General features: G+C 42.9%; 1 protein-coding gene and 1 long non-coding RNA gene across 2 annotated transcripts in view; one reads left to right on the forward strand and one right to left on the reverse strand.

The window, feature by feature from the left end:
* Window positions 1-2176, reverse strand: part of ankhb (ANKH inorganic pyrophosphate transport regulator b) — a 97589-nt gene extending 95413 nt beyond the window's left edge. Inside the window, exon 1 of the mRNA XM_035800591.2 lies at window positions 1565-2176. Within this exon, the coding sequence (XP_035656484.1) occupies window positions 1565-1660 (96 nt within the window). The 5' untranslated portion in view covers window positions 1661-2176. The remainder of the gene's footprint in view (window positions 1-1564) is intronic.
* The window catches only part of LOC127911077 (uncharacterized), a 133985-nt gene extending 108598 nt beyond the window's left edge, over window positions 1-25387 (forward strand). Inside the window, exon 3 of the long non-coding RNA XR_008077585.1 lies at window positions 25343-25387. This is a non-coding gene — a long non-coding RNA (uncharacterized LOC127911077). The remainder of the gene's footprint in view (window positions 1-25342) is intronic.
* Window positions 25388-25524: the final 137 nt, after the last annotated feature.

Raw genomic sequence — 25524 nt, forward strand, 5'->3', positions numbered from 1 at the left:
CAGCAAGAACACTACTTGTATTATTTCCCTCCTCATCCATTTTGCTGGTGTAATTAGGCTATTTGAATTCCGATGTGTCTATGCATTTATGGACAGTGTTGAATATAGGCTACATCATAACATTTGAATAGGCTATATTGAAATGCCCCTTGCCTCAAATATCATGTTTTGTCATTTTAGTATTGTGCACAAGCTGCTCGACAGAAATGGTAGGCATGCAAGCAAAATATGTAGCCTATGTAAGAGCAGTGTTTCCCAACTCCAGCCCTCAACCAGGCTAAGTTATATTCTTCAATAATCAATGGATATATTTCATGGATATTTTTTTTATGTAGCGATCACAGATTGCCCCTTTAAAAGAAATTACAGCCTTGTCTAGTTCGATCTCCCAAATTAGTTTGGGGGTTTCAACAAGGTACGCTTTGGGGGTGACTACTATTATAGGCCACATGTAGCCAAATCAGGCCACCCATAACGGAACAATCATCTAGCTCATTTTGGTTTTGTTTTTTGTCCTACTCTTTTATGTGCCCTGACACATGTTTGCTGATACTATGGCCAGCTGTTGACGCACACAGGTGATCCACTAACATTGTTTGTGTAACCCACCATGTTCAATGTCTTCCCAGAGACTGTTCCCATCCTAGTAGGCAAGCAACCTAAAAGGTGCCGCAAGAGATGATGAGGATAGGCTACACCTCAAGACAAGCAACGCACTGTGGGGTTGATGGTAATGGAATTGATGGCTATGTCACTAGGCTCCAGGGAGATGTCATTGTGGTGGGAAAAGTACCCAATTGTCATACTTGAGTTAAAGAAAATATACCTTAATAGAAAATGACTCAAGTAAAAGTTACCCACTAAAATTCTACTTGAGTAAAAGTCTAAAAGTTTTTTTTTAAATGGTTTTAAATATACTTAAGTATCAAAAGTAAATGTAATTGCTAAAATATACTGAAGTATCAAAAGTATAAACCATTTCAAATTCCTTATATTAAGCAAATCAAAAGGCACCAATTTATTTTCCTTTTTTTTAAAGTTACAGATAGCCAAGGGCACACTCCAACCCTCAGACATAATTTACAAAGGAAGCTGTGTTTAGTGAGTCCGACAGGTCAGAGGCAGGAGGGATGATCAGGAATGTTCTTTTGATACGTGTGTGAATTAAACCATTTTCCTGTCCTGCTAAGCATTCAAAGGTACTTTTGGGTGTCAGGGAAAATGTATGAAGTAGAAAGTACATACTTTTCTTTAGGAATGTAGTGAAGTAAAAGTAAACTGTCACTAATATAATAGTAAAGTAAAATACAGACACCTAAAAAAAACGACTTAAGTAGTACTTTCGTACTTTACACCACTGGATGTCAGTCCCAGTTGACTAAAACACCAAACGAAGCGCACTGGAAATGCGACTGGTGTTAAATTGCCTACCAAGGTGGGATTCACACCGCCTATGTAAACACGAGTCATTGAGAAATGTTTTATTACTATTACACCTATTGTTGTTATTCACTGACATGACAATCAGAAAATCATAGAATATGGATATGACAGTAGCACTTGCCTGTTCACCGAGGTCGATTGCAATGTTCGTGATAGCGAGAGGAACCAGGAATCGGATGAGCGGGAAGTAGGGGGTTATAGATGGGAATTTCACCATAATATCAGCGGGTGGATGATAGACAGCAAAACCAGCATCAGCTGCTTACAGAACTAAGAGAGGATGAAAAACGCGAGTGACCACCCGATGTTCTCGGTCTTTTCTAGGAGAAATCCTAAAATATCAGGTCCGCCCCTGCCTCCTACACAACAACAGCATCAACAACAATGATCTAACGCAGGGGCGAAGAGGAGGTTCACCAGAAATTTCTGTTGACGGACTCTCCATTGTTCATCCATCAGGAGAGGGAAAAATAAAACCATGAAATTAACGCGCTGCTGTTCCGCCCACAACTTCTTCCTTTGGCAAATTATATTGAGCCCAATATGGAAACGGTTTGGAGGCCGCGGTATCGCTGCAGCCCAGCAAAGCCGCTATTCTGTTGATGGTCCCATGGTTAACTGTACTTTAATCATCACCATCCTTCAGCACGTGGGGGTCGCCACATAAATAACACTCCTCTTCTGGACGTCACCAGCTGCGCACCGAAAACCATACGCTAGCCTGGACAACAAAACTACACGTCCAAGGTCAAATTGGTTTTGTTTTGGATATTCGGGACATTAGATTTTCTCTCGTCAATAGCTATTGAACCAAGCATGCCATGACTATGAATATGATGAATTCTGAATCAGGGGTGGATGGAGAAAAATCCACACTTTTTTTTATAGTATGATTTCGTTTTTTAATGTTCAATAGCTCTTAGACAAAGTGTCCTATGACTATAAAAATGATGAATTCTGAATCGGGGAGGATGGACAAAAACGCACACCTTTATTTTTTGAATTTATGTATCTTTCAATCTTCAATTTCTCTTAGACAAAAGTTATATATTATATATTCAGAATCAGGGGAGGATTAACAAAAATCCAACTTTTCTTTTTGCTTTAAATATTGAAAGTTTAAAAACATATATAATAATATTCCCAAAACTAAAACCTGTGGATTTTTGTCCATCATCCCCTGATTCAGAACCAAATATCCAGTACAAACTAATTTTACCTAATTAACAACATGGTGACAAGTGGTCTTTTCAGACAGTGTCAGCTACTAATAATTTGTTCAATGATATCTCTTGGCACGTGCACTGCTCATTCCAAAATGTACATTTGTAGAACGTGCCCATCTCGCTCTCTCATATATCAAGTTGAATGAGTCACTTACTGTATGTAGATGATTGCACCAAATCATGGGCACACAAGAAACTCCTTAATTCAATTCCATGCAATATCCAATGCAATAGTGACGCTTTAGTCATAGCCTAGGCTACTAGTACATGCTGAATCAGAGCCGTAAGGTTTGTCTTTCTTCAATTACAGTGCCTTCAGATAAGTATTCTCACACCTTGACCTTTCCACATTGATTGTGTTACGATCTGAATGTCACTGGCCTACACAAAATATCCCATAATGTCAAATGTTTTTAGACATTTTTACAAATTAATTAAAAATGAAAAGCTGAAATGTCTTGAGTCAATAAGTATTTAACCCCTTTGTTATGGCAAGCCTAAATAAGTTCAGGAGTAGAAATTTGCTTAGCAAGTCACAACATAAGTTGCATGGACTCACTCTTTGTCAGGGCAGATTTCCTCCTCTTCCCCTGAAGAGGTGAAACAGGGATCGGACCAATACGCAGCATGAACATGAACACAAATACAAAATAATAAAGTGAACTGATAATGTAACAGTCCCGTGTGGCACAAACACTGACACAGGAAACAATCACCCACAATATACCCAAAGAACATGGCTGCCTAAATATGGTTCCCAATCAGAGACAACGATAGACAGCTGCCTCTAATTGAGAACCAATCTATGCAACCATAGACTTACAATTTACCTAGACAGGTCACAGCCCCATAAACTTACAAAACCCCTAGACTGGGTAAACACATACATCCCCCATGTCACACCCTGACCTAACCAAAAAGATAACAAAGATAACTAAGGCCAGGGCGTGACAGTACCCCCTAAGGTGCGGACTCCCGGCCGCACACCTAAACCCATAGGGGAGGGTCTGGGTGGGTGTCTGTCCACGGTGGCGGCTCTGGCGCGGGAGGTGGACCCCACTCCACCATAGTCTTAGTCCGCTTTTGTGGCATCCTAGGAACGGCGACCCTCACCCCAGACCTAAGATTGGCAACCCTACTAAATGGCCCCACTGGACTGAGGGGCAGCTCCGGACTGAGCGGCAGCTTGGGACTGAGGGGTAGCTCGGGACTGAGGGGTAGCTTCGGACTGAAGGGCAGATCCTGGCTGACTGGCGGCTCTGGCGGATCCTGGCTGAATGGCGGCTCTGGCGGATCCTGGCTGAATGGCGGCTCTGGCGGATCCTGGCTGACTGGCGGCTCTGGCGGATCCTGGCTGGCGGCTCTGGCGGACTGGCGGCTCTGGCGGCTCTTGCAGACTGCAGACTGGCGGCTCTGGACAGGCGGGAGACGCCGGCACCTCTGGACAGGCGGGAGACGCCGGCACCTCTGGACAGGCGGGAGACGCCGGCACCTCTGGACAGGCGGGAGACGCCGGCACCTCTGGACAGGCGGGAGACGCCGGCACCTCTGGACAGGCGGGAGACGCCGGCACCTCTGGACAGGCGGGAGACGCCGGCACCTCTGGACAGGCGGGAGACGCCGGCACCTCTGGACAGGCGGGAGACGCCGGCACCTCTGGACAGGCGGGAGACGCAGGCGGCACCTCTGGACAGGCGGGAGACGCCGGCACCTCTGGACAGGCGGGAGACGCCGGCACCTCTGGACAGGCGGGAGACGCCGGCACCTCTGGACAGGCGGGAGACGCCGGCACCTCTGGACAGGCGGGAGACGCCGGCACCTCTGGACAGGCGGGAGACGCCGGCACCTCTGGACAGGCGGGAGACGCCGGCACCTCTGGACAGGCGGGAGACGCCGGCACCTCTGGACAGGCGGGAGACGCCGGCACCTCTGGACAGGCGGGAGACTCTGGTGGCACAAGGCAGGAAGAAAGCTCTGGCAGCGCTGGACAGATGAGGCGCACTGTATGCCTGGTGCGTGGTGCCGGCACTGCTGGTACTGGGCCAAGGACACACACCTCAGGGCGAGTGCGGGGAGGAGAAACAGGGAGTACTGGACTCTGGACATGCACAGGAAGCCTGGTGCGAGGGGCTGCCACCGGAGGGCTGGTGCGTGTAGGTGGCACTGGATAGACCGGACCGTGCAGGCGCACTGGAGCTCTTGAGCACCGAGCCTGCCCAACCTTACCTGGTTGAATGCTCCCAGTCGCCAGTGCAGCGAGGTGGAATAGCCCGCACTGGGATGTGCAGGCGAACCGGGGACACCATGCGTAAGGCTGGTGCCATGTATGCCGGCCCAAGGAGACGCACTGGAGACCAGGTGCGTAGAGCCGGCTTCATGGCACTTGTTTCGATGTCCACTCTAGCCCGGCCGATACGAGGAGCTGGTATGTACCGCACCGGGCTATGCACCCGCACTGGGAGACACCGTGTGCTCCACAGCATAACACAATGCCTGCCCGGTCTCTCTCGCTCTCCGGTAAGCACAGGAAGTTGGCGCAGGTCTCCTACCTGGCTTCGCCATACTCCCTGTGTGCCCCCTTCCAAGAAATCTTAGGGGCTGACTCTCGGGCTTCCTACCGCGCCGCCGTGCTCGTTTCTCCAACTCCATTCTCCTGTAACCCTCCTCGCACTGCTCCAGCGAATCCCAGGCGGGCTCCGGCACTCTCCCTGGGTCGACCGCCCACCTGTCTATCTCTTCCCAAGTATTATAGTTGCTCCTCCTGCCGCTGCCTGTCACCACGCTGCTTGGTCCTGTCACAGCAGATTCCCTCCTCTTCCTCTGAAGAGGTGAAACAAGGATCGGACCAATACGCAGCGTGGTTGGTGTCCATGATTTTTAATAAGAAAAACTAAACATGAACACAAATATAAAATAATAAAGTGAACTGGCAACGAAACAGTCCCGTGTGACACAAACACTGACACAGGAAACAATCACCCACAAATTACCCACAGAATATGGCTGCCTAAATATGGTTCCCAATCAGAGACAACGATAGACAGCTGCCTCGAATTGAGAACCCATCTTGGCAACCATAGACAATTTACCTAGAAAGGATACAGCCCCATAAACTTACAAAACCCCTAGACAGGAGAAAACACATAAATCCCCCATGTCACACCCTGACCTAACCAAAAATAAAACAAAGATAACTAAGGCCAGGGCGTGACACTCTTTGTGCAATAATAGTGTTTTACCCCACACAAACAGTACAATTATCTGTAAGGTCTCTCAGTCGTGCAGTGAATTTCAAACACAGATTCAACCACAAAGACCTAGAGTTTTTCCAATGTCTCGCAAAGAAGAGCACATATTGGTAGATGGGTAAAAATAAAAGGCAGACACTGAATATGCCTTTGAATATGGTGAAGTTATTAATTACACTTTGGATGGTGTATCAATACACCCAGTCACTTCAAAGATACAGGCGTTCTTCCTAACTCATTTGCCGGAGAGGAAGGAAACCACTCAGGGATTTCACCATGAGGACAATGATGAATTTAGACAGTTACAGAGTTTAATTGCTGTGATAGGTGAAAACTGAGGATGGATCAATAACATTGTAGTTACTCCACAATACTAACCTAAATGACAGAGTGAAATGAAGGAAGCCTTTACAGAATAAAAAATGATTTAATTTGCAAGCATGGTGGTCCTCGGCAAGGACTATGGAGATTTTTGGAAGAAAAGAAACGGAATAGAACTAAGCACAGGAAAAATCCTAGAGGCAAACCTGGTCCAGTCTGCTTTCCACCAGACACTGGGAGACAATTCAACTTTCACCAGGACAATAACCTAAAACACAAGGCCAAAAATATACTGGAGTTGCTTACCAAGACGACATTGAATGTTCCTGAGTGGCCTAGTTACAGTTTGGACTTAAATTGGCTTCAAAATATATGGCAAGACTTGAAAATGGCTGTCTAGCAATGATCAACAACCAACTTGACAGAGCTGGAATAATTTGAAAAAATATTGTACAGTCCAGGTGTGCAAAGCTCTTAGAGACTTACCCAGAAAGAGTCTTAGCTGTAATCACTCACTGCCAACAGTGATTCTAGCATGTATTGACATGTGTGAATACTTATGTAAATGAGATATATCTGTATTTAATTTTCAAGTAATTAGCAAACATGTCTAAAATCATCATGCGTTAACAATACAATTTCCAGGTACAGGTTTCAATGCCAGCCACTTCACCTCAGTCTGTAAATACATTGTCATTTATGGAAACATGCAATATTTACCATTCCTCTTCATGTCAAAAATCCATCCTGGTAGTTTAGTTCCCCATCTAGTTGACAACAGGGGGCATTATAATAAAGATAACGCTCAATTATTTGTTCAATCGTTTGTTTGAAAATTGACTGATACAATAAAATGAAAATATCCCCACTGAATTAACGGATGTCAGATGCATTTCACCATAGGGGGCCCGAGACAGCTAGCCTACCTTGTGGTACTCCGTAAGTAAGGAGAGTTCAACTGCAGATAAATAAACTGTTTCTCCATATTGTAGTTGGAATAATAGCCTACTACAATATAGCATCGCTGACTCCCAAGTTTTACTTCTGACATTTAATGCACAATATAAATAGGCAAAAGAGTGGCATAAGTCTGTGGGGAGGGAGAAGTTAACAAATTAATGCATGAATGAATGTCTTTAGTGTTAGCTAGACTACTGACATTGCTACACTGTGTATTTACATGATAAGTAAAAAAAAAATGTGGACCGTGTTGTATGCATGTGCCCCTGTTACCGGGTTCCTGACCTAATAGCAAGCAAGCTTGCTGAGATTACACAAACATATATATGTATGTCGGCTACTGAACCTACTACAAACTCGGGTGATTGTTTGCTGGAACACTACAGTTAAATGTGAAAGTGAGTCAATCTAAGATCAGTACTTGCAACTGGAGTGCTGTCTATGCATTTAAGAGGGGTCACATTTCCCTCGTCCCATCCCTCAGCTTGCCGTTCTTTTTGTTATAAAAGACTGTAGATTTAATGCTAATTGGTAAATTAATAACTGATTAATTGACCTTACTGAATGACAATCTATATTCATGTTTATCGATCTATCAACAGTGCATAGCCTCATTCTGTGGAGAGGGAGGGAGACATAAACAAAGAGGCAAGGACCGAAATTAATGCAAAATGTACTGAGCTGAAATACAGTTGGGCTGATTAAATGTTTTCCATGTGCTGCAGCACAGGTTAAAAAGCATGCACTGCAAAATAGATATAACCGTGTAATCTGGGTCAATGCGCTACGACGCTTCAGTTTAGCTTCCTCCCCTATCTCCCCCTAGCATATTGGGCTCAAACCAGTGATCCTCTGCTTCGCAACACACTTGACCGCCCTCCTTGACAATGTGCAAACCAATTGAGCCATACAAAAGTTATACCTCCATCGGCAACATTTCAAGCTAGCTGTGGAGTGAGTTTACGTTCTTAACTCTGTTACATCTACATCGCCAGGGGCATATGAAAAAAAATGACGTAACTTATTGTCAGACAAATGCAAAAAAACTTGCAGCTTGGCATCAGCCTGGTTGCGAGAGAGTTTGACTGCGTTTACACAGGCAGCCGATTCTAATAATTTACCAATTATTTCCAAGATCAGATTTCCATGATATCTGATCATTTTCGTAATGTGTACGCAGCAAAAAAACACATGGAATCTGATCTTGAATTTGGATTTATAGCACATCCACACTGTACTGACACATGTTTTATTATTTGGTCAATTTTATAGAAAGCCTTCTATATTTCAACTTATTTTTTTATAGGATGGTATAATGTTCCCCTGTTATGTGTGCCTGTGATACATGTTCAGAATTTGACAGGAACATGGAACATTCTGTCTAATTATCTGCATACTGTATCTCTGCTACCATAAGTCTACAACTACAAAAGAAAACACTCAACTCTTCCTGGTGCAAACTCAGGTACTCAACCTCCTCTTATTTGTTGGAACACTAGAGTTAAACATAAACGTGAGATGTACTCAGTCTAACATTGACCTTGATGCAGGAATGAATATAAAGTAAAACCAAATGCATGCTTTTCAACCGATATTGCACCCGCATGCCCGACTAGCATCACCACCCTGGATGGTTCCAACCTTGAATATGTGGACATCTATAAGTACCTAGGTGTCTGGCTAGACTGCAAACTCTCCTTCCAGACTCACATCAAACATCTCCAATCAAAAATCAAATCCAGAGTCGGCTTTCTATTCCGCAACAAAGCCTCCTTCACTCACGCTGCCAAGCTTACCCTAGTAAAACTGACTATCCTACCGATCCTTTCAGATGTCATCTACAAAATGGCTTCCAACACTCTACTCAGCAAACTGGATGCAGTCTATCACAGTGCCATCCGTTTTGTCACTAAAGCACCTTATACCACCCACCACTGCATTGTATGCTCTAGTCTGGCCCTCACCATATTCGTCGCCAGACCCACTGGCTCCAGGTCATCTACAAGTCCATGCTAGGTAAAGCTCCGCCTTATCTCAGTTCACTGGTCACGATGGCAACACCCATCCGTAGCACGCGCTCCAGCAGGTGTATCTCACTGATCATCCCTAAAGCCAACACCTCATTTGGCCGCCTTTCGTTCCAGTACTCTGCTGCCTGTGACTGGAACGAATTGCAAAAATCGCTGAAGTTGGAGACTTTTATCTCCCTCACCAACTTCAAACATCAGCTATCCGAGCAGCTAACCGATCGCTGCAGCTGTACATAGTCTATTGGTAAATAGCTCACCCTTTTCACCTACCTCATTCCCATACTGTTTTTATACTGTTTTTATTTATTTACTTTTCTGCTCTTTTGCACACCAATATCTCTACCTGTACATGCCCATCTGATCATTTATCACCAGTGTTAATCTGCAAAATTGTATTATTCGCCTACCTCCTCATGCCTTTTGCACACATTGTATATAGACTGCCCATTTTTTCTACTGTGTTATTGACTTGCTAAATTGTTTACTCCATGTGTAACTCTGTGTTGTCTGTTCACACTGCTATTTTATCTTGGCCAGGTCCAGTTGCAAATGAGAACTTGTTCTCAACTAGCCTACCTGGTTAAATAAAGGTGAAATAAATAAAATAAATAAATATAATATACAGTCATCTTTGAACTAAATGAAAAACAGTAAGTACCGATGACAATGTATAATCTTACTGTACTGTACCGTGAAGTACAGTGCAGTAAGGGTGTATAGGCAGTTAAACGGCAGCTTACTATAATTACTGGCAGGGGGGTGGTGGTAACAGAAATAGTTGCAGTGTAGATGTTAGATTTAAAAATAATTCTGCAACATTGAAGGTCCCTAAGAACACAGTGGCCTCCCTCATTCTTAAATGGAAGAAGTTTGGGACCCACCAAGACTCTTCCTAGAGCCGGCCACCCGGCCAAACTGAGCAATCGGGGGAGAAGGGCCTTGGTCAGTGTGGTGACCAAGAACCCGATGGTCACTCTGACAGAACTCTAGAGTTCCTCTGTGGAGATGGGAGAACCTTCCAGAAGAACAACCATCTCTGCAGCACTCCACCAATCAGGCCTTTATGGTAGAGTGGCCAGATGGAAGCCACTCCACAGTAAAAGGCACATGACAGCCACTTGGAGTTTTCCAAAAGACACCTCAAAACTCTCAGACCATGAGATACTCTTTGCATCACATCTGGAGAAAACCGGGCGCCATCCCTACGGTGAAGCATGGTGGTGGCAGCATCATGCTGTGGGGATGTTTTTCCGCGGTAGGGACTGGGAGCCTAGTCAGGAGCGAGGGAAAAATGTTCAGAGCGCTCAGACTGGGGAAAATGTTCACCTTCCAACAGGACAACGACCCTAAGCACACAGCAAAGACAACGCAGGAGTGGCTTTGGAATAAGTCTCTGAATGTCCTTGAGTGGCCCAGCCAGAGCCCGGACTTGAACCCGATCTAACTCCCCAAATACAGGTGTGCCAAGCTTGTAGCGTCATACCCAAGAAGACTCTAGGCTATAAAATCGCTGCCAAAGGTGCTTCAACAAAGTACTGAGTAAAGGGTCTGAATACTTATGTAAATGTGCTATTTAAGCTTTTATTTTTAATACATTTGCAAACGTTAACAAAAAAAACTGTTTTTGCTTTGTCATTATGGGGTCTTGTGTGTAGATTTATAAGGATAAAAAAAAACATGTAGAATAATGCTGTAACGTAACAAAATGTGGGGAAAGTCAAGGGGTCTGAATACTTTCCGAATGCAATGTAGGTGTTTTACATGTCGAGAACAGAAGTGGAACAGCCCTTACAATGAGTTTCTCTGTGGAGAGAGAGGAGAGCAGCACTTCATCAAATCAAATCAAATGTATTTATATAGCCCTTCGTACATCAGCTGATATCTCACAGTGCTGTACAGAAAAACAGTCTAAACCCCAAACAGCAAGCAATGCAGGTGTAGAAGCACGGTGGCTAGGAAAAACTCCCTAGAAAGGCCAAAACCTAGGAAGAAACCTAGAGAGGAACCAGGCTATGTGGGGTGGCCAGTCCTCTTCTGGCTGTGCCGGGTGGAGATTATAACAGAACATGGCCAAGATGTTCAAATGTTCATAAATGACCAGCATGGTCCAATAATAATAAGGCAGAACAGTTGAAACTGGAGCAGCAGTACGGCCAGGTGGACTGGGGACAGCAAGGAGTCATCATGTCAGGTAGTCCTGAGGCATGGTCCTAGGGCTCAGGTCCTCTGAGAGAGAGAAAGAAAGAGAGAAAGAGAGAATTAGAGAGAGCACACTTAAATTCACACAGGACACCGAATAGGACAGGAGACGTACTCCAGATATAACAAACTGACCCTAGCCCCCCGACACAAACTACTGCAGCATAAATACTGGAGGCTGAGACAGGAGGGGTCAGGAGACACTGTGGCCCCATCCGAGGACACCCCCGGACAGGGCCAAACAGGAAGGATATAACCCCACCCACTTTGCCAAAGCACAGCCCCCACACCACTAGAGGGATATCTTCAACCACCAACTTACCATCCTGAGACAAGGCTGAGTATAGCCCACAAAGATCTCCGCCACGGCACAACCCAAGGGGGGGACGCCAACCCAGACAGGATGATCACATCAGTGACTCAACCCACTCAGGTGACGCACCCCTCCCAGGGACGGTATGAGAGAGCCCCAGTAAGCCAGTGACTCAGACACTGTAATAGGGTTAGAGGCAGAGAAGCCCAGTGGAAAGAGGGGAACCGGCCAGACAGAGACAGCAAGGGCGGTTCGTTGCTCCAGAGCCTTTCCGTTCACCCTCCCACTCCTGGGCCAGACTACACTCAATCATATGACCCACTGAAGAGATGAGTCTTCAGTAAAGACATAAAGGTTGAGACCGAGTTTACGTCTCTGACATGGGTAGGCAGACCGTTCCATAAAAATGGAGCTCTATAGGAGAAAGTCATAAATAGTGCTCTAACGCCCCCTTGGGCTGGTCTGGAGCAATGAAGTAGTGACCCAGGTTAACGTACTAAACCACTGTCATTAAACTGAAGACATAGTTTTCAGATTCTCTGTAATTCGTATTACGCGATCAACTGATTAAGCATGTAAATGTAATTAACTAGGGAGTCAGGGCATCAAGGAAAAATATTCAGATTACAAAGTTATCATTTCCTAAAATAACTTTTCAGATATTTTTCCTGATCAATTCAGATAAATTAAATGAATTATTTACTTTACCTCTCGTTAGTCTCATTCCAAACATCGTAAATTGTTGGTTATCTGCATGAACCCAGTCTTCACTATGAGTCATCCATACATCAATTGTCTTAAATAATTTATTTATTACTAACTAATTAATTCACAGAAATGCATAAACAAACAAGGTAAATGTGGTTACAAGAAATGATAGGGGAATGTGCCCTAGTGGGCTAAACCGGCATTGCGGCTTGTTAGACAAAAGAGGAAATGGAGGTCGACTCAGAAGTCACGACAGAGTGATAATTCTAACAATTGAAATGCTAATCCTTTGCACATGAACGCTCACTCATGCGGGGCGTAAATTCCTGCGGACCTGGTGTCCGGCAATTCCTCGTCTCGTCCTTGTGACTTATCTTTTACCCTTTTCTCAAATTGTTCTCGCTTTAGTCCTTCCCGTAGTGGAACTTCTGGAGAACATTGGTCTACATATTGATCGTCCGTCACCTCTTTGTTACCCTGTGTGCTCTGACACTTTTTGTGGGTTGAGTGCAGGAACGTAGCGAACAGGTTGATTGTAGCGGTGGGTCATGTTGATGGCAACGTACTTTACAGTTATTTGGACCGCAGAGGTTATTGGAATCATGGTAGAAACTCTTGTTCAACGCTCCTATACCTGATAATGCCTCTAATTGGAGTGATACCTGATAATGCCTCTAATTGGAGTGATACCTGATAATGCCTCTAATTGGAGTGACACCTGATAATGCCTCTAATTGGAGTGATACCTGATAATGCCTCTAATTGGAGTGATATCTGATAATGCCTCTAATTGGAGTGATACCTGATAATGCCTCTACTCCTCTACTCCTCCACACCCTCTAATAAGAGTGAGTGCTCCTGGTCAAACTTAAAAACCGAGTGGTCAGGGCTCTTTGCATTGTGAACTTTTGATGCCTCAAAAGCTGTGCTTGCAAGCTCTCTGAGTTGTAAGGTAGGCAAGCCAACGTAGGCGGCAGGGCCCAAGTAGGTAATGAAGGTAGGGTACATGTTCGACAGGAACATTTGCTTAAATGGTAACAGGTCTTCCATGCCTGTTTCAGTGAGTAGGCCAAAGTAAGCTGAACAAAGCCTATGATAGTAAGCTTGTGGGTGTTCATTCCGAGCTTGTTTGACGGTGTTAGCCAGTGAGCTATCGTGTTAGCGAGTTGCAGAACCACTGAATTCCACGTTCAAAGCTGTGGCAAGTTTAGCGTAGTCGTTTAGCACGTGTTGCTGTTGTTGACGAATGAACCTTGTCACGTGTCTATTCGATGTTCGCTTCAGCAGGTAAACCCTGTCAGAACCCGTAGCGTTCGGGTAGCTGTCCAACGCGTCCTCTATGTCAGCTAGGAACGTCTCAGTATCGTTTGGCTGACCTGGAACGGGGTCAAAGGTGGGGAAATTCTTGATGAGTTTGTCAAGGTTTTCCGCGGAAAGGGTTGGATTCATCCTGTGAAGAGATTGGGGCCGAAAGGACAAGAGGAGAAGCCAAGCCTTGTTGTTGTTGGCCAAGAGGCACAATATTACTCAGTGCCGAATGGCCAAGAGGAGAAGACTGAGGGACACATGAGGGAGGCAATGTCTGAAACCTATCGTCTATACTCCTGTGAGTACAGGGCTCCGGTTGCTTGGATTGGTAGTCCCGCTGTAGAGCATGACTATTCTGGACTTCCTCCAGATGGTACCTAAGGGTGGTATTCTGCTGCATTGCAGAGTCCACTTGAGCGCTTCGAGTACTGATTTTGGACACGTGAGTGTCACACTTGCTCCTTCCGGTCTCAAACTTATCTGCCATGGTTTGCAGATAGAGGTGTTGAGTATGGAGCGAGAGATTCAGTGATGAGATTTCCTCCGCTTGCTTAGAAATCAATATTTCCATCTTCATCACCTGAGTTCTCTCATCATTCATTTGGTCAGCTGATTTGTCATCCAACTTTGTCATTGTGTTCATTAACTGATCGTCTTTGGTCTGCAGCGTTTTGTGTAGAACCGTGTTACTCTGAGTAACGTTCAACAAAACTGCATGCATGTTATCAAGTTGAGCGCTCCTGTTTGGAGATAACTCTTCACATTGATCTAGTTTGGTGTGAATATCAACGTATTTAGTTTTGGCTAAATCGAGTTGTTCCTGTAGCATATGATTTTGTTCCTGTAGAAGATGATTTTGTTGAAGAGCTTGTGCTTGTTCATCGTCATACGTTTTTGCAATTACATGTAATTGTTCAGTATTCAAACGCAGTTCCATAGCTAGCATAATTTTTTCCTTTTCTGCATTTGTCATTGGTTTCTAGGTTCTCTCATCCTTCTGTCCCTTTATGTCTCCCATTACCTGCTCGTGCTTCAGCTGTGCACTGCGGTATTGGACAGATGCCAATCTTGGGTGGCAAGACATCAGGGCTAGACTGGAGAGAACCTTTACGAGGCCTGCGCCCCGATGGATGATTTTGGAAAGCGTTGTTGTCTGCTTTTCCACTAATGGCATAATTAGGGTTGGTATCGCTGCTGAGGTCAGAGATCAATCCATTTGCGGGTGGAGGTTCACTAATTAGCGGGCGAGTGGGAATTACCCCCTCTCAATCCAATCTCTAATTAGCCTACCCCCTCTGTCAGCTTGCACATTATTAGAACATTTTGAAAGGAAAAAATGTTTTTCCTAATTTTCCAAAGTTTGGTTTTGGAATATATTGGGAGCTGCAAAGACGATTTTAATCTATTTATAGACGTTAATGAACCATCAGTACTGGACAGTACTGTGGAAGTTGGACGTGAATTAATTTGCAAAAGTAAATTGAATTAATCAATGATAATGATTAATCATACCTGGATAGGCTATCTGGGAATTAAACTTTAAATTAACCTGGGAAGTTGGTTCACCTAGGTTATTATTGCAAAGTGTAAGGTGTCTCATTTAATTGGAAGAACTTAGAAAGGTATGTCCAACAATTTAAATAAATACATTGAATGAGACCCAAGCAATTAAGATTGCTGGATTATTTTAACGTGATCCACGTTTGGATTTCCAACACTTCTTTTAAGAGATGTACTTGCGATTCTTCACCACCAGTGATGCAGAATGCTGAAATCAAACGGAAGTACAAAGGGTGGGACTTCCGTCGCGCAAGGCGGAGGAATTTAAACGGAACACAGGAAGTGAAAAATGTTCCCCTTCTGTTAGGTTAGCATCTCGTAATCCTACATTGTTCAGAAATATCACGTTCTAAGCACAAAATAGGGTCCTCTCACCATGGAAAGGGTGGGTTTACTAGTGACGTCTCATATTAACCCATTCGGCATACTTTACTAGCGTTATGTTGACGCGGTACATAATACGGATATGCCTGTAGTCAGTCCACACTGGTGTAGTGCGGCAGGCAGCTAAATACCTCGGCTCGAACACCAAAGATCTATCCTCTAATTCCGAACCTTACTGGCTATATGAATTACTATTGACTGACATAAGTAGTACCGTTTGGCCAAACGGACTAAATCTGGAATTTTATCACTCATTGCTCTGAAGCAAACGACCTCTACCGGAGGCACTCTGTAGCCAAAGGGGAACACACAACCAATTTGAATGTATACAAAGCAGTCTGTTTGTACAATTATGTTTGCACAATTGATATAGATACCTACTCATTCAAGGGTTTTCTTTATTTTTTTTAGTATTTTCTACATTATGGAATAATAGTGAAGACATCCAGACTATGAAATAACACATATGGAATCATGTAGTAACCCAAAAAGTGTTCAACAAATCAAAATATATTTTATATTCAAAATTCTTCAAAGTAGCCACCCTTTTCCTTGATGACAGCATTGGGATGAATTGGAACGCCTACTGTGAGCCAGGCCTAATCGAAAAACATCAGTGCCCAACCTCACTAATGCTTTTGTGGCTGAATGGAAGCAAATTCCCGCAGAAAGTTTCAAACATCTAGTGGAAAACCTTCCCAGAAGAGTGGAGGCTGTTATAGCAGCAAAGGGGGGACCAACTCCATGATTTTGGAATGAGATATTTGATGAGCATACTATACTAGCACACTACATACTATTGAGTATGTAGTGTATTTCAGCTTGCACATCAATTATGGAACATTTCAGAACTATACCTCTGAAGAATTAACTGTGACTAAAACTCATCTGAGACATCCTTTCAATGGTGCTATCCAACACCTCACACCCTTATTGTTAATTAGGTGGGTACCCTGACTGGTACTCCTTGTAACTGTCATTCCAAAAACATAAAATCTCTTGGTGAAGGTTACGAGGTGTTGTAGTAAGATTGAGTAGTACTTTTACATGGGTTCCATTTTTCGCATATTTTTATTAATTTATGGTCGCTTGCCTCACTTTTAAAAATAAATCTGTTTAACAGTCAATTGAATTTATATGGACAAAATATACCGGTTATGTATGATCTGAGGAGTTCAAGGCAACACTCTGTTGCAACAAGCCACTCTACAAGGCACCAGACATGTTAGTATTTTTTGCTGATACAGGCTTGTCTTGGGCTTACAGCTAAGAGCCATTTGGGTGCAACCGCAGCATATGACATCCCATGGGTTTACTATCTACAGGAAGACACAATTTTGGAAACTTGCAGAAAGGAGCACAATATAGTGTTTGCTGTTGTGAATGCAATTAGACAGATCTTAAATCTGCACTGACAAATAATTGCCTTTTACATACTATCTGCTGACTGCCAGGTATACAAAAAGGATGTGCTTCTCTATAAAAGCTGAGAACGGACATCCGGTGAAATTGCAGAGCGCGAAATTCAAACTACAGAATTATAAATATTTAACTTTCATAAAATCACAAGTGTAATTACAGCAAAATAAATCTTAACTTCTTGTTAATCCGGCCCCTGTGTCAGATTTCAAAAAGGCTTTACGGCGAAAGCACACCATGCGATTATCTGAGGACAGCGCCCCGCTTACAAAAGCATGAAAAACACGTTTGAACCAGGCAGGTGCGCCACAAAAGTCAGAAATAGCGATATAATAAATGCCTTACCTTTGATGATCTTCTTCTGTTGGCACTTACAAAAGGTGAAAATAAAAGAGAGCCGCACACTCTAGGATGCAATAATTTATCGCATATCTATTTCATGTTTCTAAATTATTTCTTTATTCAGACGAAAGGTACTGCTATGGGATCCCCCATGGCTCCTAACTATGCTCATTTGTATGTGTGTTACATGGAGTAACAGTCTATTTTCAATCCTCTCCAAAATGTTTTCTTGCCTCACATCATTATGTGGAAACGGTATATTGATGATATTTTTGTTCTATGGAGAGGTGATGCAAAACAGCTCCAGGCGTTCCATGCTTTTCTTAACTGTGGACACCTACACCACCCAATGTTACAGGAAGGCCATAAAGATCATCAAGGACATCAACCACCCGAACCACTGCCTGTTCACCCCGCTATCATCCAGAAGGAGAGGTCAGTACAGGTGCATCAAAGCTGGGACCGAGAGACTGAAAAACAGCTTCTATCTCAAGGCCATCAGACTGTTAAACAGCCACCACTAACATTGAGTGGCTGCTGCCAACACACTGTCATTGACACTGACCCAACTCCAGCCACTTTAATAATGGGAATTGATGGGAAATGATGTAAATATATCACTAGCCACTTTAAACAATGCTACCTTATATAATGTTACTTACCCTACATTATTCATCTCATATGCATACGTATATACTGTACTCTACATCATCGACTGCATCCTTATGTAATACATGTATCACTAGCCACTTTAACTATGCCACTTTGTTTACTTTGTCTACATACTCATCTCATATGTATATACTGTACTCGATACCATCTACTGTATGCTGCTCTGTACCATCACTCATTCATACATCCTTATGTACATATTCCTTATCCCCTTACACTGTGTATAAGACAGTAGTTTTGGAATTGTTAGTTAGATTACTTGTTGGTTATCACTGCATTGTCGGAACTAGAAGCACAAGCATTTCGCTACACTCGCATTAACATCTGCTAACCATGTGTATGTGACAAATTAAATTTGATTTGATTTGATTTGATATTAACTCCTGTTCTGAGCATCTGAGATTTACTATGCAATCTGATACATGTGAAATCAGTTTTCTTGATCTTCTGGTCTTGTGTGAAGATAATGTTCTATACACTGATCTTTACAGGAAGCCTACTGATCGTAACAGTTTGTTGAGGGCTGATAGTTGTCACCCACTTCCCTTGAAAAATAGTTTGCCCTACAGCCAATTCTGTCGAATCAAAAGAATATGCAAAAAACATTCAGATTTCGACAGAAATATGGCTGAGACGCAAAGAAAGTTTGAGGAGAGGGGCTGCAAGAATGATCAGATTAATATTGCCATTGAGAAAATTCAAAACAAAATGAGACATGACCTTTTTCAAGGTCAGTCTCGCAAAAAGACGCATTCTTGCGTTCTAACTACCCGCTATTCAAAGTGCTCTGAACAAATTAAGGGAATTGTTCACAAACATTGGCACATCCTAAAATCCGATGATAGTCCTCACGGGAGAAATCTCAGAGACCAATTGGTAAACTCTGATTTACCACCCCAAGATATTCCTGAACAACATCTATTTGCTCCCCTACTGGATGGAAATTACAAATGTAATGGCTGTGCTCAATGCAATGGCACTTAGAAATGTAGATCCTTCAAAAACCCACAAACAGGGTAAATCGATCCCAATCAAAGGTGTTATTACGTGCTCCACTAAGGCAGTTATTTACCTTATAACTTGTTATGTAGGTAAAACAAAGCGCGATTAAAAGTACGTATCTCAGAGCATCATAGCACCATTAGGTGTAAAAACTTTACTTATCCAGTTGTGGCCCACTTCATGGAGGCAGGCCACTCGATTTCCTCTGCTTTATATTGGCATCGAACATGTCACCCTCCCTAGGAGAGGGGTGACCTTGATAATTTATTGTTAAAACGAGAGGCTGCCTGGATCTTTAATTTAAAGACCCTTGTGGTCTCAACATTACATTTACATTTACATTTAAGTCATTTAGCAGACGCTCTTATCCAGAGCGACTTACAAATTACCTGCATGCACCTTATGGCATCCAGTGGAACAGCCACTTGCATCTAAATCTTTTTTTTTTGGGGGGTGAGAAGGGGGGTGAGAAGGATTACACCCTTACTTACCCTATCCTAGGTATTCCTTGAAGAGGTGGGGTTTCAGGTGTCTCCGGAAGGTGGTGATTGACTCCGCTGTCCTGGCGTCGTGAGGGAGTTTGTTCCACCATTGGGGGCCAGAGCAGCGAACAGTTTTGACTGGGCTGAGCGGGAACTGTACTTCCTCAGTGGTAGGGAGGCGAGCAGGCCAGAGGTGGATGAACGCAGTGCCCTTGTTTGGGTGTAGGGCCTGATCAGAGCCTGGAGGTACTGAGGTGCCGTTCCCCTCACAGCTCCGTGGCAAGCACCATGGTCTTGTAGCGGATGCCTCCTGGAAGCCAGTGGAGAGAGCGGAGGAGCGGGGTGATGTGCGAGAACTTGGGAAGGTTGAAACCAGACGGGCTGTTCTGGATGAGTTGTAGGGGTTTAATGGCACAGGCAGGCCCAGCCAACAGCGAGTTGCAGTAATCAAGACGGGAGATGACAAGTGCCTGGATTAGGACCTGCGCCGCTTCCTGTGTGAGGCAGGGTCAACTCTGCGGATGTTGTACGTTGATCTGAAGCCATTCTTGTGATTATTGTGATTATTGTGACTTTGCCATTGTAATTGTTTGTAAGCTTGTGTAGTCTTATTAATCTATGATTGTATGTTATCCATTTGTTTGTATGCTGTTCTTTGTATGACATTTTAATATTTGATTATTAACCAATGATATTAGGCCACTCTTGGCCATGATTACAGACACCTGTGTCTTTTGACACTATATAAATAAGTCATCCCGCAGTGTTTGTGATTATACCCTGATGAAGACAGCTTGGCTGTCGAAACGTTGGTAATTAAATTACTGCATCTGAGCTCCTAGAGCGGCTCTCTTTTATTTTCAAGTTTTCTACTCCGCTAGCCAGCACCTCATCTTAATAGGTGTGCGTTTCTTTTTCTTCTAGATGGCACTCCAAAAGGTCCCAGATACATCACAAATGGTCCTTTTGTTCGATAATGTCCTTCTTTATATCCATAATAACTCAGTTTAGCTGGTGCGCTTCAGTCAATAATCCACCCAGTTTCCCTCCATCAAAATGTAACTAAGACACTTTTCCAAACAAGTCAAACAACGTTTATATTCAAACCTTAGGTACCCTAATACGTAAATAAACTATAACATTTAAGACAGAGAATTGTTATTGTCTTTAAAATATCAAAGAACGCGCTCTCTTCCACGCGCTTGGAAACACTACAGCCAAAATGGGAGCCACCAACAAAAACTACAATTTCTGGCTCATTTTTCCAAAAAACCAGCATGACACTCTTTCTAAAGACTGTTGACATCTAGTGGAAGCCCTAGGAACTGCAATCTGGGAGGATTTCGCCTAATAAAAGTGACAGTTATTGAAAACAGTCGTGGGGGGGATGGTTTGTCCTTGGGGTTTTGCCTGCCATATCAGTTCTGTTATACTCACAGGCATAATTTTAACAGTTTTAGAAACTTTATATGCATATCCTAGCTTCTGGGCCTGAGTAACAGGCAGTTTACTTTGGGCACGCTTTTCATCCGGACGTGAAAATACTGCCCCCTACCCAAGAGAGGTTAACTGCACAACTGTTGAAGTGTAAGGGGTGCGTAACTGGTGGCAGGGAAGTCAGACGCAGGAGAGCAGAACTAATAGCCGGAGCAGTTAAATCGCAAAACCAACAGCATAAAAAAAACAAGACAAGATATGGGTACAAAAACCTGTTGCGCAATCAATCAACATGTGCACAAGCACTTACAATAAACAATCCCACACAAATAAATGGGGAGAACAGAGTGTTAAATACACAACAAGTGATTGAGGGAATTGAAACCAGGTGTGAGGAAAAAGAAAAGTGGATTGATGATGGCTAGAAGACCGGCGACGCCGACTGCCTAGCACCGCCAGAACAAGGAGAGACATGAAATGCATAGTTAACTGCTCCATTTTTGCAAAACGTATAATAAAGTGCTGTTTGAAAGAATCTGCAGTCTCTTTTCCCTTTGATTAGAATTACCACAACAATTGGTGATGAGGATGGGATGCTTACTGATCATTCCCGAGGAGACCGAGGCTAACTGCACGCAGGTGCTACAGTAGACTTGGCTCAGGGTGCCCACACTCCAATGAAACGCAGCAAAAGAGGGACCCACCTCGGACCGGCAGGGAGCGTCAGTGAGTGAAACAAAACCTCCAATTAGTTAACTTTTAGAAAATCCTGTTCTAGGAACAGGTTGTGTTGGAGATACCGAAGTCCCGATGAAAGCGATTCAGAATAAGATCCTGCGGTAGAGATACCAGGACAATGTCCTGGAGTGATATACCGTAGTTTAAGATCGTAAGATGTACATTGATGAGATAGCAAGACAGGGTCCTGATAAAAGTGTTCCAGGACAAGGTCCTGAAGAAGTTCAAAAATATTCCTGCAGGTTAGAAAAATATTGTAAAAAAACTATTTATGAGTCAGTGTATTGGGAAACCAGAAATCAATTTAAACCCTACACAGAAATGTGCATAGCAACAACCATGTGGGGAGAACATTTAAAATGACATAGAGTAACAAAAACAAAGCTGTTGTTGAAGAAGAAGAAGAAATTACAAGAAAGGAAGAAGTTCCTAACCAAATACTGTTCGTTTTGTGTGTTTGTTTTTGTTTCCTAAGTGTGTGTGTATTGAAGTGTGACACAATACACTTCATTATTGTTTCTATTAAAAAGTACAAATACCATAACTACTCTCCGGGGAAGTGGGTATCACTACCTTGGAAAATTGGCATGTATCAAAACCGTGAGTGAGGAAATCTAAACTCTAGACACTGTTGAGTGAAGTGCAGAAATAACCATCATAGAAAAGCTCAACTAGAGCAAAGCCAGAGGCACTAAAAGAAGCGCAAAAGCATTCTACCAACATGGCTCGAATATGGGAAAAAAACGAATCCTGGATCAAATTGGGCAACATTCCCCTGCTGATGGACAATTCCAATCTAATAAAGAATACAGAGATTGTGAGTTGGCACAATGACATAGAAGAAAAATCAATACACCAACGTTTTGATGACAGCGTTCTATCGACAAAAAAATAAAAACCAAAATTAGTAGCAATCAGCATAACCACACTAACCATAATATTTGTGACGTAAATTGAGTCTCCAGTATGCTTATTGGTCTTTTAAGATACAAATTAATTGATTTAATTAATTATGACAAATGTTAAGAAAATGTTGAGCAATGTTATAAAGTAATGACTTTTCAATAAGTTACGTTATACATTATGTTGGCTGACAATTTGTTAATTACGCTATCCTTATGAACCGGGAATATATGTTAGCTAGCTACCTAACGTTAGTTGGCTACTAATACATCAAACTAGCTAGTATATTAACTATATGCTATCTAACTACCCAACGGTTATTGACTTGATTATTCACATCATTTTTTTGCTTGGCTAAATGCTATAGTCGTTGCACGTTCTCAATGGACATTGTTCATTAGAGTGCTTCGTAAATTCACTCTGGCTATCTGCTCCGATTTCAGAGCACTCTCATCTGAATGTACCAGAGCGCACAATAACCGTTGAATATGGCCGGTGTCAATAAACATCAGGGGAAAAGAACGTCATTAAATTGGTTAAATTGGTGCCAGCAACACAGTTAGTCACCAAAGCTTTTGGATAACATGAAAAAAAGTCTAAGCAGCTCTGCTAGAGTGAGTAAAATGGTCAGAGTGAAGTGTTTGTCTGGAAGTAGCTAGCCATTTAGCTTGGATGCTTGACTGCCTGTGACCCACCCTGCTCCTTGGCCAGAGTGGGCAGTGTGTGCTCTGAACGGTCTGAATTTACACACACACTGTTCGAACACAGCTGCAAAAACACGATGTGAGTGCATTGATAGAATGTGTACATCTGCTTTGATGGCAGCGGGAAAATACTGAAGCATAGTGTTTGGGGAAGTTGGTCATTGGGAGTGTAGGGGCAATAGGGCTTGAAATTAGCTCAATTTACGTCATGAAAGATATTATATTTAGTGGGGACAAGGGCAGAATCGAACGCGATATGGTTACTTCCCATGTCTTTGTGTCACGCCCTGACCTTAGTTATCTTGGTTTTCTTTATTATTTTGGTTAGGTCAGGGTGTGACGAGAGTGGTTTGTGTAGTTTTTGTATTGTCTAGGGGTTTTTGTATGTCTAGATTTTTGTATATCTAGGTGTTTATATGTCTATGGTTGCCTAGATTGGTTCCCAATCAGGGGCAGCTGTTTATCGTTGTCTCTGATTGGGGACCATATTTAGGTAGCCATATTCCTTGGGTATTTTGTGGGTTATTGTCTATGTGTAGTTGCATGTCAGCACTCGTGTTTATAGCTTCACGTTCATTTTTGTTAGTTTGTGTAAGTTTGTTCTTCGTTTTAATAAAAGAAAAATGTATACATCTCGCGCTGCGTCTTGGTCTCATCGTTATGACGAACGTGACACTTTGAACATGGGACCAGTAATATTACCAGGTTAATTTTACATGGCGATGGGTGCGGAACTGATTTTGGGGTTGGATAATCTTTGAAAGAATCGAAGACGGTGTATTCTAAAAGGTAACATTAAAATTGGTAGTATATATGATCGAGAGCACGAAAAATGTTTTCAAAGAGTCCAACGTTATATCACACCGCGTTGAAACAATCGTTAAGGATGTACATTTTGAGGGTTCTCTGTTCGGATAGTATGTAGTAAATTTGTTCTTGCCATAAAAATACAAAGTAACTCATATGCCAGACATCGCCACAATCGTAAACTATTTGGCAGAGCAGGGTCACAAAGCATCATATGGGAAAGTACAACCAGCGACGCAAGAGAACATATTTGGGGTTTTTCAATTTTGGAAGTGACAAAGCACATTACACGTGATCGAGTAGGAACAATGCGTTCTTTGGCACAACCAAACACTCCTCGCAGACTCAGAAAAAAACCCTAAGGGTTTTAATCACGTGAGACATTTTATTTAGTCTTATTCCGAATAGATGTATAGAATTGATGAAAAGGAGGGATCACAAGAAGACAAACACAGTTAATGAGTGGAGGGAGGACGGCGGACAGAAGTTATCATGTTCCTTTTGACTGCAATTGAACACTTTTTTTTCACCTGGTAAAGTAAGTTAATAAGAAAAGTAATCATTTCAAAATTGAGTTTTGACTGATTAAACTAAATGTTTATTTCCTCTCCCCGTCAAATGTTTCCAGAGGTTGTTGCCTTGGGAGAGCAGTTAGTGAAATCCTGCAGTTTTATAAGCATAAAAGTATCCGGATCTGGCCGTAAAAGGAGCTCTTAGATAAGTAAGGCCATTTCTTTCTTTGTTTTTTTGCCCTACGTTTTACCACACACACCAACATGCACACACAACCCACTGGTTATGAATATTTGTTAGGTGCGGTTAATACCGTGTTTGATTTATTGTTTGGGATCTTTTTTAATTTGGTTGTAAACTGGGTACGCAGAATGATGGACATGTTCTAAATGTTCTTAATGGGGTCGAATGACCTTTGTTCTGACTTCCTGGTGAGGCCTGATCACCCTCACTAGAAAGACTGGAGACATTGGGTGAGATTTAAATGGGCTATGTAAACACTAATAATTAGGAAGAAGTTTCGAATGCCTTTTCTCTCAGGAGTGCGAGATATTGTGTCATCTTCTCTAATGTTGCTGGTGTACTGGAGGGATAATGGACTGTAAAGGACAGTGGCGGCTCAGGTGAGAGACATTATCTAGGGTCATCCAATTTGAACATGTGCCATTGGGAGGATGAACTGAAACGCTATCTGAAGAAGAACATGAAAAAGTGTGCCGGGAAGAGGGGTTGGTCAACTGTGCCCGTAATTGATTTAGGCTTATCCAAAATAGTTTTTTGGGGGGTGTCAGGTTGATTGTGGAGT

The sequence above is a fragment of the Oncorhynchus keta genome, chromosome 23 (genome assembly GCF_023373465.1).
Source record: "Oncorhynchus keta strain PuntledgeMale-10-30-2019 chromosome 23, Oket_V2, whole genome shotgun sequence".
NCBI lineage: Eukaryota > Metazoa > Chordata > Actinopteri > Salmoniformes > Salmonidae > Oncorhynchus > Oncorhynchus keta.